Source organism: Chrysochloris asiatica, unplaced genomic scaffold (assembly GCF_000296735.1).
Source record: "Chrysochloris asiatica unplaced genomic scaffold, ChrAsi1.0 scaffold00071, whole genome shotgun sequence".
Taxonomy (NCBI): domain Eukaryota; kingdom Metazoa; phylum Chordata; class Mammalia; order Afrosoricida; family Chrysochloridae; genus Chrysochloris; species Chrysochloris asiatica.
In genome coordinates, this window is record NW_006408589.1 from 4,768,009 (window position 1) to 4,784,377 (window position 16,369).

The following is a 16,369-nucleotide window of genomic DNA, read 5'->3' on the forward strand; positions in this document are numbered from 1 at the left end:
TGCCTCTTGGTCCAGCTACAGATTTCTCAGAAGTACAATTAAGTGTTCTGGAATACTCATACTTCTCAATGTTCTAATAAGCCACCTGATTTGTGATCTTTTGTTATGGTATCCCTAGCAAGGAGCACACCCATTTTTACAGATCAGAAGATGACCTACGTAGATTTTAAACATTTACATCTTTATCCATTTTCAAATACATGCCTTAGGTTATGGTGTGAGGTATAGAGTCAACTTTACTATTTCTGATGGTTCAACCGTTGTTCTCACACTGCTTACTAAAGAATACATCTTTTCCTCACTGGTTCTGAATGACACATTTGCCTGTGAGGAGTGGTCCTAAAAGGTCAAGTCCAGGGGAAGCCAAGTCCACGTTGCTTTCTGACTACATTGGTGGTGGTTATGTGCAGTGCAGTCGGTTCCGACTCATAGCAACCCTGTGCAGGGTTTCCGAGGTTGTAAATCTTTACAGGAGCAGAAAGCCTCATCTTTCTTACACAGAACAGCTGGTAGTTTCAAACTGCTGACCCTGAGGTTAGCAGCCCGATACGTAACCACTACGCTGGTGGTGGTGGCTGTGTGCTGTTGAGTCGGTTCTGACTCATAGCAACCCTGTACAGGGTTTCTGAGACTGTAAGTCTTTACGGGAGCAGAACGCCTCATCTTTCTCCCGTGGAACAGCTGGTAGTTTCGAACTGCTGACCTGGTTCGCAGCCCGATTCATAACCACTACACTACCAGAGCTCCTTAACCACTACGCTACCAGAGCTTAAAAATGTTGCTACGAAAGTGTTATCATTAAACAAAATTAACAAAATGTGAAGCTATTCTCAACATATCTTCCTATCCTCCAAGTATACACTTTTTAAAAATGTTTTATTGTGAATTATGTGATAGTTTACATAGGAGACTATTAGTTTTACATTCATCCTATCGTGTATCATTTCATTGCCATGATTGCAATCCCCTCATGCATCATCAACCAATCACAGGGTATACCTGGCAAGCCTGCCCCCCAGTAATCAGCACACAGACCCTTTCCCTCTCTGGGTCTAAAGTCCCCAGCTGCTCCATCTCTCCACGTCATCATCTCTGCCACCACTGCTTCTCTAGGTAGGGTCCCGCTCTCCGCTCTTCTTCCTTGATGGTCCCAGGGACCTCCGCTCCTGGACTGCAGTCAATCACTCCCCTCCTTTTGCTACAAAATGTCTACCTTTACATTTCCAACCCTCACAAATCAGTCCTGATATGTGTATATACTTTTGAAAGCAATGTTTTCATGTTTCTAGGCTCTTCCCCAAAGAATTCTGCACTCTTCAATTTACACCAAATCAAAACATCAGTTTTGGCATCCTCAAGGAACTCCTATCTTATTTTTTTAAATATCCTTTGAGGTTGGAGAACAGTAAGTCTAAAAGAGCACTGTCAGAGATGTTGGGTGGAGAGGTCCAATTTCCTAATGAGAGTCTCATAGGACAGCCCTTGCTACCTTGGAAGAATGAGGGGTGCATTGTCACGATGGAAAAACTCCTCGATGCCACTTTCTTGGCTTTTTCTCACCCACGCAAGTTTCCATTTTCTTAAAAATGTAGTAGTCCCATAATCATCCTGCCCTTTGAGAAAAATATATCAAGATTACCCCTTTGGAATCCCAAAGAACAGTCACCAAAGCTCTGAGCTTGTCTCTCTGCCTTGAATTTAACTGACCCAGCAAATTGCCTTGGAAGCAACTGTTTTGACTAAACCTTTTGTTATTGTTGAAGATACCCTAATAATGAAATTATAAGACAAATGTCTTACTGAGAGAACTTGTCTACAGCCATCCACTCATCATACATGTTTAAACACGTTTTGCTTGGAATAAACCTGTGCATATACACAGGGAACCCCAGTAGCAATACTTTCTGATTTACCCTCAAATATGCCTGGCCTCCCTTAGAGAGTTACTCAGAATTGTTAAACACCCAAACACATACAAAAGCTTAAACCAGGTGAGACCCCAAATACTCAAAGAGAAACAACCTGCCTGAAGAACTGAAGAGAAAAAAAGGATAAACTTTGCGCTAAACTATGAAGAATGTAATCAACTATTAATTCTACAGAACAGCTAAATTTCACTTAGGTATTTAGAAATCAACCCAAAGTGTCCCTCACCCTCCACATGCCGCATTCCTCCCCTACCCCCCCCCCCCCCCCACCCCAAAAAAGTTCTTTGTATACCAAATCACGAGAGGGGCAGCATGAGTAACAGTTTCTTGCTCTGTGTACTTGGGAGTTTCTTTGCTGGGGTTAGTCTTGAAGAGGAGTGGATGGTTGCCTTGGGAAGCAATGGAGAAGGGGTAGAGACAGGCAGGGAGAAAACATGAGGCAAACAATTCAAAACCTTTTCTTTTCATCTTTTTTTTTTTATTTTAAATTACAAAGGATGTTGCATACACTGATGAATCTGTATCTGACTAGAAATGCTGAGGGGTTGGAAGGTGACAGAAAACAAAGGCAATTTTTGAATTGCCTTTCTTCTGAAAAGAAAAACTGCACAACTATTAACCAACATTTAATAGAATAATTTTTAAACAGCTCATGCGTCAACAAGATAAAACTCTTTCTAGACAAGAGACAAGACTGAATCCAATAAAAAGTTTCTTAGCTCCAGTTGGGGAAGAAAAAAAAGCAAAACCAAAAACAATTCTACAGAATATTTATGATAGCAATACAGACAGGATCTCACACAACTATGCAAAAGAGGTTGCCACATCATATGAACAAATGCTTTGAATTCTTGTCCTTCCGTTCTTCTCTCATGACTTTTTATGTGCTGTCAGCCCTAATGTCATTGTTAACCACAAATGCTAAGCTACAGGACAGATCCTAGGAAAAGAGGGTCAGAAAGCAGGCAGTGAAACACAGTATCATAAGAACATGGTGGAAAGGCAGATACAGTACAAACACACACATTTCTGTTATTTGGTTCTGAAAAAAAAAGCAAAGGGTGAAGGGCAAGACACAGTAATCAGTCCCGCTCTCATCCACCCCAAATTTAAGTTAACTATACCGTTGTGTTTACATTGTTATGAAAGAGGCAAACCTAGTTCACCCAATCTTGGCACACAGAAATACTCCACTCTGATATTCTTCACTAATCGCCAAGTCTTCAATTCCAAATACTATTTGGAAGTAGTAGTAAGGTTCTATTCCCTTCTTACTACCTCCAAAGCTCTCGTTTCTAAACAAGAATGGCAAAATTTGGCATAATTGAGTTCCTAGGTGTGATTTCTGTATTTCAGTTCATTTACTAAGCATGAGGACTATGTTTCAACACATAACCCCCACTTGCCTACAGAAGTGGATAACTCTCAGTAGTACATTTTCATCATCTTCCCCCAACATGCTTATTCCTTAAAACGAAACAACCATTCCTACAATTGACATTCATTGTTACATCCCAAAGTGTTTTAAAATATTTTAAAAAATGGAGTCATCTTCTCATAATGCCCTTATTAAGATTACAAAGATTAAAAAGAATCCACAAGTATTACGGCACTGTGTGAAACTTATTTGTCATGACCCTAGGGAAGAACAAGACTGCAGTTCTGTGCAAAGTTGTGGAAATGGCCTCAGTTCCATGGGAAATGGTATTCCACAAAAGACTTCACTAGAAGGATAATCGAAACCTTTTACTTTAACACTGAAAGCATAATTCAACACATTCTCAAAATTCAAGTTTCAAGATTTGGAGAGATGCTAACATTCTGTTACATAATTAACTAGAAAATATTTTAACAGAATTTCAGGAAGACTCTAAGAAAAAAAGGAAACATAAGTTTTTGTTAGTTCCTGCTGAAAGGCAACTTGAATTCATTTCTTAGAAAGTTAACTAAATCTTAGCAGGTAAGATATTTTTAAATGTTTGGAATAAAGAAAAGCACATCCATTCTTGACATTTTGGTGAATAAACTAACAGCTTTATTAATGAAGGCAAACATTAGATAATTGTATGAATATTGTATATATAAAAAAGAAATCCAAACTAACAGCATTGTATTTCAAAAGTACTCTACTTCTGTTTCTTTTAAAGAGACTTGTCATCTGTTTTATAAAACAAACAAAATGGGTACTCTTCTCCTAAAAAGTTCTGGAAAAAGGACATAGTCAATTTCAAACCAATGAAATGAACACACCTTTCTTTAAATGCAGACTATTGCTAAGAAGCAAATAAAGTCAAGCATCAGAGAGAAAATGTATGACAAAGTCATGAAAGTCAGAAAAAAAGGGATGTAGTGAAATTACTGCTAATTCTCCCACCCTCCACCCCCCATAATCAAAGACCATTCAAAACTGGTCTTTCGTACAAATATAAAATAACTATAAAGAGAAGGAAATTTGAAACCATGTCCATCTGAAATCCTTCATGATGCGTTTGTGATACTTCTGATTCACTTACCAAAAAGGTCCAAGTTAAATATTTAGGAAGTGGAAGGGAATGAAGACATTTAGTTTTAAATGTACAAGTAAGGCACAATATAAAGCCACATCATAATCTGTCATGAAGGATATAGGAAAGGACAAGAATCATACATGGTACAGTAGAACAAGCAATCATATTGACTGAAAAAAATGTGGCACCCAATTCAAAACTCAGACAAGATCTTAACAAGAGCAATTGGACAGCATGCTTTCATATGGAGACAAATTCTATAAAGAATCCAGTGTATCTGAAACTAGGATAAACATCTTTTTGTTTGCTTTTAAATCATAGTAGTGCTAGAGTTAAAGTTTATCACTGTTTTTGGAACGATGGGTTTATTTGAGGTGAATTCACAATGCCTTCACTTAAATAAAGTAAGATTCTGGACTTGGTTACGAGCTATCTGTATACCATGTATGAACACAGAAAACCTTTAGAGAGTGCTTCTCTAATGATCTTCACCCAAACATACATGCCACAATTTTAAAAAACAGAACATGTACAATTGTTGGTGTTTTTTTATGTTACCCTTATTAGATCTGTTTGTGTGATACACTAAACATACATATTTTAATGACAATAGAGGAAGCAGATTATTACTGGCATTAAAGTACAACCATTTCTAGACGGTTTTAAATGCCACAGAGTCCCCTGGTTAAAATGTAAAGCTGCACAGCTTGCCTATGTCATCTTTATGATAAAGTTAAAACACCAAAAGGATTTAACTTTTACTCTACATTTTACTGCCAGGTTTTTATTTAGATCAAGTATCGCTGCAGCATTCTGACCAGCCCAGATTTAGCAGCAAATGGCAGGAATCATATAAAATGCAATTTTTTTTTTTTAACAAAGTGCTTTTCTAAGATATACATACATATATAAATAGGTACAAAATAAAGTGTCAACATTAAAAAGCTCAACTATTTAAAAGCTTTTAACTATTTAACTTAAGTAGTACATATAAAACACTGAAACACAAGGATATATGGAATCTACTAAACAGATTCAAATTCTTTTTTTGTTTGTTTTTTTGAAATGCAAGACCAAAAAGTCATATTCTGGTTTTGCAGACAGGAGAAAAGTATCAAAAACCAGAATTCCTAACCGAGCAGCTAGAAAGGGGCAATTTTATAAACCTTATCAGCTGAATCTCCATCATGAAGTGATCTTCACCTGATTGCAAAACTGCCTTATTTTGACACACTCTCTGTCAAGACTTCACATACTTCCAAGTTACAAACCTGTGCTTTGCCCTCTCCCACCAAGAGAGGAAAAACTTCTAACAAGGAATTACATTCTATTAAGCCACTGATCTGAGCTTATCATCTGTTTAGTGTGAATGTACTAAGCAAAGTACATTTCCACCAAACACACAGGAAAATCTTGCGCATCACAGTTGAGCTAAGGTGTTAAGACAATCCTTCTCGGCATATAAGCAACATAGTTGGGTTATTACTGTGTGTTTTAGAATCAAGCCTTCATAGACTACAGCTTCATGTGCTAGAGTTTAGAAATGAAGCAGGGCCAAGTGGGGGAGAAAGTAAAAGAAAAGGAAGCACATTATGCAGACAAGATAGAATTAAAGAATAAATTCTCCAAGGGGAAAATTGGAAAAATAGATACTTTCTCAGCAGCGAGGTCTGAAATTTTTGGTATTTTATTTTTCTTGTTATAACAATAGGGTATTTTGCTGTTTGCTTTTTGCTTAAGAATAATTTTTAAGTCACTAGTTTTCTGAGTTGAAAAAAACTAGATTTTGAGGATAAAAGAGAAAGACAAGATGGAGAAAGTCTGTGGGAAAAGTTTATAATGCCTTGACAGAAGAAATTTCTCATCAAGAGGTAAAGCTTTAACACAGTTAAAACACTGACTAGTGAAGCTGTCTTATGTGAGCAAAAAAGAGCACCTAAAAACTAAATGTGCTGATATTTCTCAGTTCTAGAAACTATAGAAGAAGAATAAGTCACATGTAAGTTTGAAGAAGCTAGTTTGAAAATATCTGTACAAAAATATAAAAATCTATAAATTTTTTTTCCTTTTGTCTTAAGCTTGTGTTGATCTTTGAAAATATTACATGCACAATAATACATCAATTGGAAAAGTGGCAACTAAAGAATTAGATATTTTTAGGCTTTTCTTTCTTTACATATATATATATACATAATACAATAAAAATAATCTGTATTTTGGTTGTTTGGTGGAAGTATACTACAATAAGCTAAATAAACTTCTTTTAAAATTTCAAAGTCAAAAACTATTTTACCAATAGCTTACTAAAATGAAATATATTAAAATTTCCTACAGTAAGTGCAGAAATAAAGAGATTTACAGACAATAAATGGCCACCAACTTATCTACTATGGAAGCGAACTATAGAGGAACAGCAAAGTAATATTTGTATGTATGGATGCTCCTTCTGTAGATAATTGGACCCACACAGAAATAAAATTCACAGTTCAGTAAGATCCCTAACCCTGACCTTTGAAATTTTTTTTTTTTTTTTTTTTTCCTTTTTTTCATACATTCATACAGTATCATGTAAGCTGTGCAAAACTTTACTTAGACTGGCAGTTTGCCATATCAGTTGCATTTGTCTTTGGTACAAAAAATAAAACAATCGCAGTAATGTGCAAGTATTTGTCTTCTTCCGGTCAAGTACCGAAATTGAGTTTTCTAGAGCCATCTTTTTTGTTTTTTGTTTTTTGTTTGTTTTTGTTTTTTATACAATACACAGACTCTGTGGCATGTATCTACATTTCAACATAGTCCTATATACATTCAAAAAATCTGAAAAAGTGTTGGAACAAAAAAAAACCATTTCAACCCCATAATTTTTCCATCTATATATCTTGGTTTTCCTCATTAGGGTTTTTTCATCATACAAAATATTACCAGTTTTATTGTTTCCCCAAAATACAAGGCACAAAGAATATGCTTTTTTTTTCTTACTTGCACTGACACTTTATATATATATATATATATATTTATATGTATATGTATATATATAGTATTGAGCTCTGAGAATGAACGTCTAATATGGCACACAGGCACAAGTGCTGGGTGTGCCAAGTAGAAGTGAGATTAATGGTTGTGGAAAATTATAACGTAAAGCAGTAATTCTAAAAACAATCTAAACTGACTGTTTAAAAAAATGCTTCCTCAATTTTTTGTGTGTGTGGTTCAGAGCATAAACTTGCCACAATATCTGGCTTTTACATTAATATATTCACCCCTCCAAAATGTTTTGCGCTTCATCAGATTTTTGAAATCTGTACCCTAAACATTTACCTAAACGCAGGAGTTTCAATTCTGATGCCAGTAGCAGTTTTAACCATGGTTTATGCTCTGAAAATGCAATAATCAAGTATTTTGGATCATGCTTTACTTATGCTACTTAGTTCTTAAAACAATGTAACCTAATTGTAAATGTTTACATAATGCTAAACTGACATGCAAAACAGAGTGAAAATTTACAATGAAGAATGTGAAGAACATAGGTATTTCTGACCAGTGGTCCACTGAGGCTGATTACACTTTTGATGTTGGTATCCTTAGTCCCACAAGACCTCCAGTGGGATTGCCTTCGGCAGTCTTCTCTAGCACTTGGTTAACAAATTCCGAGGTTTGTCCAGCAACTGGGAGGCCTGAAGGAAACAAAGGGCACTTTAAGACTTGGGAGTAAAGGGAGAGAACCGGCAGAAGAGAGTCAGGTGTGGCCTGTAGCTTCATATGGGTTCCAAATGAATGCTTTGCTGCTGTACTGCAAGCACCCAGAAAATAATTCTACCCATCAGGGTGGAATCAACAATTTTAAGGCTGGAGGAGACAAACGAAGAATAATCACAAAGAATGACTAACCCCCATTTTAAAGTGGAACTGATGACAGATAAGAGCGGTCCAAGTAACAGTCCAAACCCAATCCCAATGCAGACAAGTTCGCCATGTCTCCAACCTACCAGACCAGCTCAACTGGCAACATGGATCCAAAGGATGCTTTTAGCCATTGTTATAATTACTGCGTAAAGTTTAGGTCCCCTTTCCTTCGTGTTTAAGAACAAACAGTAAAGAAAAGTTGGGAGAAAAAGGGTGGGAGTTAGAACCTTCCTCAGTTCTTGACAGAGAAAATAGACTAAAAAAAGAAAGACAAGCTAAAACAACCTAATTAGTGTAATTGATGAAGTTAATCTAGTCATTACACAGTGAAGCTTTAATATAAAAAAAAATAAAAATTTTCAAATGTCCATGGCATATTTAAAATTTTAATCATCTAGATTAGGTAGCTAAGAAAAATCTCAAATATAAATAGATAACAAAAAATTTAATAGTAAAACTTGCTATTGTTATGTGTCATCAAGTCGGATCCCATTCAGAGAGGCTGGCTGTACAGGGCTTCTGAGGAGCAGCTGGTAGGTTTGACCTGCTGACCTCACAATCCAGTGCTTATCCTAAACACTACTCTAGGAGTGCAAATATTAAAACTATAAATTAATAATTCCTATCTTCTGGGAAATTTCGAATCTCTACCAAACAATTCTTGGGTCAAAGAACAAATCAAACCTAAATTTCAAAATATTCTGAAAAGAATGAAAACATGACATATTAGAATTTATGAGATACAGCTAAGATAATCCTCAGACAAAATTTCAAAAGCTTTTAGTTATATTAATGAACATGAAAGAAAAAAATTAATAAGTTACTCAAGAAATTAAGCTAAATGATAAATCTAGCAGTTCTTGGGGCCAAGTGAAGAATAACCAATTAACTACCTACTCAAGAAAAAAGGGAGAACACAAGAGACACAAAATAAGAAATGAAAATGGTGTGATAACCACTGAAAAAGAGAAAACTAAAAAATAAGACACTTTTCTTAGTTCTGTTTCATCCTGTTATACATAGGGTTGCTATGAATTGGAAATGACTCGACGGCACCTAAAAATAACAATAAATTTTAGGGTCTGGATAAAAAGAATAATTTTCTAGGAATACAAAAACTATACAACTAACTCCAGAAGAGAGAATGTTTTAAAAGAGTTAATCACAAAAACACCCAGGGCCAGGTAGTTTCAGAGAGTAGTCTACCAAATCTTTAAGGGGGAAGACAATAAAAAGCTCCAACGTATTCAAACTGCTCTGGAGGGACATTTAAGGCGCTCTGGTAGTGTAGTGGTTACAAGTTGGACTGCTAACATCAAGGGCAGCAGTTTGAAACTATCAGTTGTGTTCCACGGGAGAAAGATGAGGCTTTCTGCTTCGATAAGGATTTACAGCTTTGGAAACCCTGTAACGGGTCTCTATGAGTCAGAACCGACTCCACGGCACATAACTACCACCACCTAAGGGGACACCTGGGTTTGATTCCTAGCCAATTTCTCATTTGTAAAACCAGAATACTAATACCTCCTTTAAAGGGCTGTGGAGTAAATAATAAAAACCACCTCCAGTATACTCCTAGATAGCTTGTTTTAGGTTGTTGTTAAATGCTGTCAAGTAAGTTCCCATTCATACCCACCAAAACTCAAATCAACTGCTGTCAAATTGATTCCATCTCTTAGCAACCCTACATGACAGAACAGAGCTACTTAATAGTGTTTCCCAGGCTGTCAGTTTTTAAAGAAGCAGACTGCCACATCTTTCTCCCGTGGAAGGGCTGATGGGTTTGAACCACCAACCTTTTGGTTAGCAACCAAGTGCTTTCACCACCATGTTGTCATTAGGGCTCCTGGATTATAGCAAATATGCAATAAATGGTAAGTTATTTACTCCTGACTTTTTATTTCTGGTGATACAGTGGTTAAGCACTCTGCTGTTAACCAAAAAAGTTGGTAATTATTTGAACCCACCAGTCTCTGTATGGGTGAAAAATGTGGCTGTCTGCTTTCATAAAGATCACAGCCTTCCAAACCCTTTGGGGAAGTTTTATTTTGTCTTGTAAGACTGCTAAGAGCTGGAACTGACTCGACAGCATCAGGTTGCTGTTGTTATTGTTGTTTTTGTTTTGCTGTGTTGTTAAATGCCACCAAGTCAGTTCTGACTAACAGCAACCCTGTTTGCAAGGAGCAGCTGGTGGGTTTTGTAATCTTTCTTTAATAACTTCTCCTTTGGCTTTCAAACATGAAGAGTTGTAAATTTCATGAACCTGTTTGCTCAAAATCTACATGCTTTGTTAATTGTATAATGATTCCAAATTGTCCTTCAAAAACACTAAAATACTTTACATTGAGTACACATACAAGACTATGAAGACATACCTGTAAGTGATTTCAAGGACTTTGAAAAATTCATTAACTAGATAGAATCATGCAATATGTATTCATCTTCATTAAAGAAAATGCAATCACTTTGGTAGATATGAGAAGTACTTTTTTATAAGTCCTGGTGTGTGGTGCTGCAGGATAATGCGCTGGACTGCAAAGTTGGTTTGAACTTCACAGCTGGTGGTTCAAGCTCACCAGCCACTCTTTGGAAACCCTATACAGGGTTGCTGAGTGGGCACTGATTGGACCGCTCTTACCAACAACAACAAAACTAAACTACTCTTCTCCATCCCACTCTGTCGAAGCACTCCTTGATTTCTTCATAGCATTTATCACAACTTGCAACTATTTTTGTTACCTGTGTATTCACTGCCTCCCATTTTTAGGCTACAGTTTACAAGAGTAACAACCAAATCTGTTATTCTTCCCTGTATCCCCAACACCTGTCACATAATTAGCAGTTAAAAAAAATGAAATGCATTTATAGGAAATGGAGGCCAGAAAACTTCCAAACAGAAATTAAAAAAAAAACAAACAAAACTTTTTTGCACGACATTTACAATAAAAATGAGAGAAATATTTAACAAGGTAGTAAAGTTGAAGCTTGGTTACTCTAAAATTCAGGTGTAAATAGTAAGATAATGATTCAAAAGTAAGCTCTCCTTGAAAGTTTTTAAATGACCCACTTTCAGTACTCAATGAACATCCTGGGGAAAAAATGATCTAAAAGCGAATTCTTGGGTAACTGAAATTTACTACTTTGGGATTTGAGCCCACCAGCTGCTTAGCAAGAAAGATGAGGCTTTTTACTCCCACAGAAGATTTAAAAGACTCGGAAACTCTATAAAGGGTCACTATGAGTTGAAACCAATTCCACGGCATTAACAACAACACAGTACTTGGTACTGTTGTTAAGTGCTGTCAGTCAGTTCCGACTCACAGCGATCCTCTGTAGGGTTTCCAAGGCTTTAAATCTTTGCAAGAACAGAAAGCTTCTGCAGGGTGGCTGGTGGGCTCAAACTACAGAACTTGTGTGGTTCAAAATCCAGTGCCTATCCTTGAAGCGACCAAGCTCCCTTACACAATATTGTTGTTAAGTGCCATTGAGTCAGTTTCAATTCATAGCAACCCTGTATAGGGTTTCCTAGGAGCGGCTGGTGGGTTTGAACTGCTGACCCTGGGGTTCAACTCAATCTAAGATCTAGTGCTTTATCCTAAGCACCACACCAAGACGTCACACAGTATCAGAGCCAGTTCTAAAAAGATAGTCTTAGAACAAATATTGGAGTCCTGTATAAGGGCCTTAGAAACCCTACACAACTCAAGGACACTTAACAACAACAGCAATAGAACAAATACTATTAAACAAAAAATATATAATATAGCTGAATCAAGTTCATGCCATTCAGGATTTTCATGGATACTATGCTATAATTCCTCTGGGAAACTACTAATCTCTAAGGTGATTTGCTATGCTATGGGGCCTTTGGACTTCTTGTGTCTATGCCTCCCTGTGAGCTATCACATTGTGTTGGTTCAGGATGCCTGCTTCTCTGATTCTCTCCAAGGATGCGAAGCCAGAAAACTAAGTTTGTTAAGATCCTGTGAAATGTATTACACCAAGTTAAACAAGTAGATAAGAAACTAAATTGAGAATAAACCACATCCTTAACAGTTCAGGGATTTTTTTCCTCCCCCCATAGAAGGTTCAAGTTGTTACAAGTTTGTCTTTCCCAAGTTTCAAAATCACTCAGTCTAAATAACATACTGTGGTATCAAATGCAGCTTTATGACTGCTGCATCTCAAAAGACACTGCCCCAAAAGCAAAAGGAAAGTAAGTACCTAGAAAGCACTTGAGTCTTAATTAAATAAAACAATTTCAGTATCCTCTTGACTCATCTATCGAATATATTATTTATTACGAATTTATCTTATATTCTTACCAAGGGTATCTTTAATGAGGATTTCAAGCTTCTGCCCCATGTTGGGTCCTCTATCATCTCTTGGATTCTGTACTCGGTTTACAATTTCTTGCTTGATGGAGTTGATTACAAACAATAAATTATCTGCAAAATAAAACAAGACACTTGTATGTAACATGTCACTAACATGGAAGTATGTGGCTTAAACTATGTAATAAAAGACACAAAACTGTTTTTAAAAACAGAATGTGTAAGGAAACATTAAGCAGCAATGGTTATAAGTCTTCATATGCAAAGAGACTAGTTTTAAATGATGTGCATGATAACATCTTGTAGTCAGAGATTTCTGGTGTGGCACTGTAGGATCAGCACTGGACTGCAAACCACAATATCAGCAGTTCAAACCCTTCAGCTGCTCCTCAGAAACCCTATGCAGGATCACTGTGAGTAGGAACTGGTTCAACAGCACTTAACAACAGCATGTCCTTCAAAAGCAAAAGTTAAAAAAATAAAAGCCCACCTTAAAAAGCAAAGAAAAAGAGCAAAGGTAATCAATAGTAAATGGAAGGAGGAAAACAGTTAAGAACAGAAATCAATGAAATGGAAAACATACACATAATAGAAATATTTACTAGGCTAAACTAAGGTTCTTTGAAAAGATGAACAAAACTGACAAACTTCTAGCTAAAGTGATTATGAAAAAGAAGAAATAATGTTAATTACTCATGTCTGCAATTAAAATGGTGTTAACATAGAATTCAAATATTAAAAGGAAAACAAAAAATACTATGCCAACAACTTCAGTAACTTGGATGAAATGCCACCACTTGACTGTCAGTTTGTTATACTATGGTGGCTTGTGTGTTGCTGTGATGCTGGAAGCCAGGTCACCAGTATTTTAAATACCAACAGGGTCACCCATGCTAGACAGGTGTCAGGTGAGCTTCTACACTAAGAGAAAGTAGGAAGAAAGAGAAGTGGATCACTTCTGAGTGGTTAGTCACTGAAAACCTTATGAATAGCTGTGGAACACTATCAAATATAGTGCCAGCAAATGAGCTCCTCAGGATGGAAGGCACTAAAAATATGGCCAGGGAGAAACTGTCTTCTCAAAGTAGAGTCGACATTAATGACATAGATGGAGTTAAGCTTTCCGCATCTTCATTTGCTGATGGGGCACAACTCAAAGTGAAAAGAAACAGCTGCAAACACCCATCAATAATCAGAATTTAGAGTGTACGAAGTATGAATCTAGGAAAAGTGGAAGATGTCAAAATGAAATGGAATGCATAAAAATCAGTATCTTAGGCATTATTGTTACTGTTAAGTGCCCTCAAGTTGGTTCTGATTCATAGCGGCTCTGTACAGGGTTTCTGAGGAGTGGCCGATGAGTTCAAACCACTGACCTTATGGTTCAAACCAACCTTTTGGTCCAGTGCTTATCCTAAAGCTTAACCAGGACTCCATCCTAAGCTTTAGTGATCTTAAATGGAACTGGTATTGGCCATTCTGAATCAGACAATCATATGGTTTACTATGCAGGGAATGACAAATTGAAGAGGAATGGTGTCACATTTACTATCAAAAAAGAGCATTTCAAGACCTATCTTAAATTACAACATTGTCTGTGATAGGATACTATCCATATGCCTATAAGGAACACCAGTTAATACTACTATTATTCAAATTTACTCACCAACCACCATCAGTGATGAGGAAATTGAAGAATTCTACCAACTTCTTCAATTTGAAATTGACCAAACATGCAATCAAGATGCACTGACCATTACTTGATTAGAATGCAAAAGCTGGAAACAAGAATTAGTAGTTGGGAAATATGACTTTCGTCATAGTAATGATGATGGAGAGAGCATGATAAAATTTTGAAAGACCAGTGACTTGTTCACTGCAAATACCTTTTTAAAACAACATAAAAGGTAACTATACACACAGAACTCACCTGATGGAATACACAGGACTCAAATTGACTACATCTGTGGGAAAAGATGGTGGAAAAGCTCAATGTCATCATTCAAAACAAGGCCAGGTGCCAACTGTGGAACAAACCATAAAATGCTCACATACAAGTCCAGGCTGAAGCAGAAGAAAATTAAAACGAGCCAAAACATGATCTTGAATATATCCCACCTGAATTTAGAGACAATCTCAACAACAGATTTGTTGCATTAGACACTAATGACCAAAGACCAGAAGAACTTGGGAAGACATCAAGAACATCATACAGGAAGAAAGCAAAAGGTCATTTAAAAGACAGGAAATAAAGAAAAGACTAAAATGGATGTCAGAAGAGACTCTGAATCTTGCTCTTGAGTGTACAGAAATTAAAGTGAATGGAACAAATGAGGAGGTAAAAGAACTGAATGAAAAATGTCAAAGGGCCGCTAAAGAAGACAAAGTAAAGTATTATAATAAAATGTGCAAAGACCTGGAGTTAGAAAACCAAAAGGAAAGAACATAATCAGCATTTCTCAAGCTTGAAGAACTGCAGAAAAAACTCAAGCCTTGACTTGAAATATTGAAGGATTCTATGGGATAAAGGTCAGAGGTTCAAACTCACCAGCCGTTCCTTGGAAACCCTATACAGGGTAGCTATGAGTCAGAACCAACTCGATGTTACTTAACAACACCAACAAATGAGCAAAATACTGAACGATGCTGAAAGCATCAAAAGAAGGTGGAAGGAATACACAGAGTCACTGTATCAAGTAGCATATGATCAAGAACCAATAGTACTAAAGGTGTAAGTCCAAACTGCACTGAAGGCACTGGTGAAAAACATGGTTCCAGGAATAGATGGAATACAAATTGAAATCGTTCAACAAACTGATGCAGCACATCTATAGCAAGAAATTCCTACCTGGCCAACAGATAGGAAGAGATTCATTCATATTTGTACCCATTCCAAAGAAAACACCAAATGATATCATTGATATCTCATGCAAGTAAGATTATGCTAAAGATAATTCAAAAAAGGCTTCAACAGTGCATTCAAAGAACTGCTAGACATTCAGGCTGGACTTAGAAGACTTACTGACATCAGATGATCTTGGCTGAAAGCAGTGAATACCAGAAATATGTTTACTTGTGCTTTATTGATTACACAAATGATTTTGACTGTGTAGCTCATGACAAACTACGGATAACATTGCAAAGAATGGGTATTTCAGAACACTTAAATTTTGCTTATGGGGAACCTGTACAAAGACCAAGAGGTAGTTGTTAGAACAGAACAAGGGGGATACTGAATGGTACAAAATCAGCAAAGGTGTGCACCAGAAGAGTATTCTTTCACTATACTTACTCTATCTGTATGATGAGCAAATAATCCAAGAAGGTGGAGTATATGAAGAAGAATGTGGCATCAAGATTGGAAAAAGAGGAAGAACAAACAAGATGGCGGATCGGGTGGAACTGCAGTGAGGAGCTCCACCGGCAAAAACACAGAATACAGGACCAGGCAGGCTCAGGGGCTGGTCCCAGAACTCTGAACCACATATAAAGGAATATTTGGAAGGTTGGAAGATTTACAGCTGGGGTAGTTTGTGGCAGAAGCAAGAAATCCATTGCTTTCTGGTTGAGGACACTCAGCTGCTCCAGGAGCCGCCATCTTGGCCAAGCGGAGGAAGGATCGGAGCAACCACGACGCCTGACAGAGCGGCAGAGATAGAGGTGTGGACATTCTTTTTTTTGGTATCTGTTCATTGGT

At 36.9% G+C, this 16,369-nt stretch overlaps 1 protein-coding gene across 1 annotated transcript in view; it reads right to left on the minus strand.

Annotated features, from left to right (window-relative positions):
* Window positions 1–6,975: 6,975 nt before the first annotated feature.
* The window catches only part of CREBRF (CREB3 regulatory factor), a 105,606-nt gene continuing 96,212 nt past the window's right edge, over window positions 6,976–16,369 (minus strand). Inside the window, exons 9-10 of the mRNA XM_006864805.1 lie at window positions 12,664–12,786; window positions 6,976–8,109 (exon numbers count right to left, since the gene is read on the minus strand). Coding sequence (XP_006864867.1) covers window positions 7,994–8,109; window positions 12,664–12,786 — 239 coding nt within the window. The 3' untranslated portion in view covers window positions 6,976–7,993. The remainder of the gene's footprint in view (window positions 8,110–12,663; window positions 12,787–16,369) is intronic.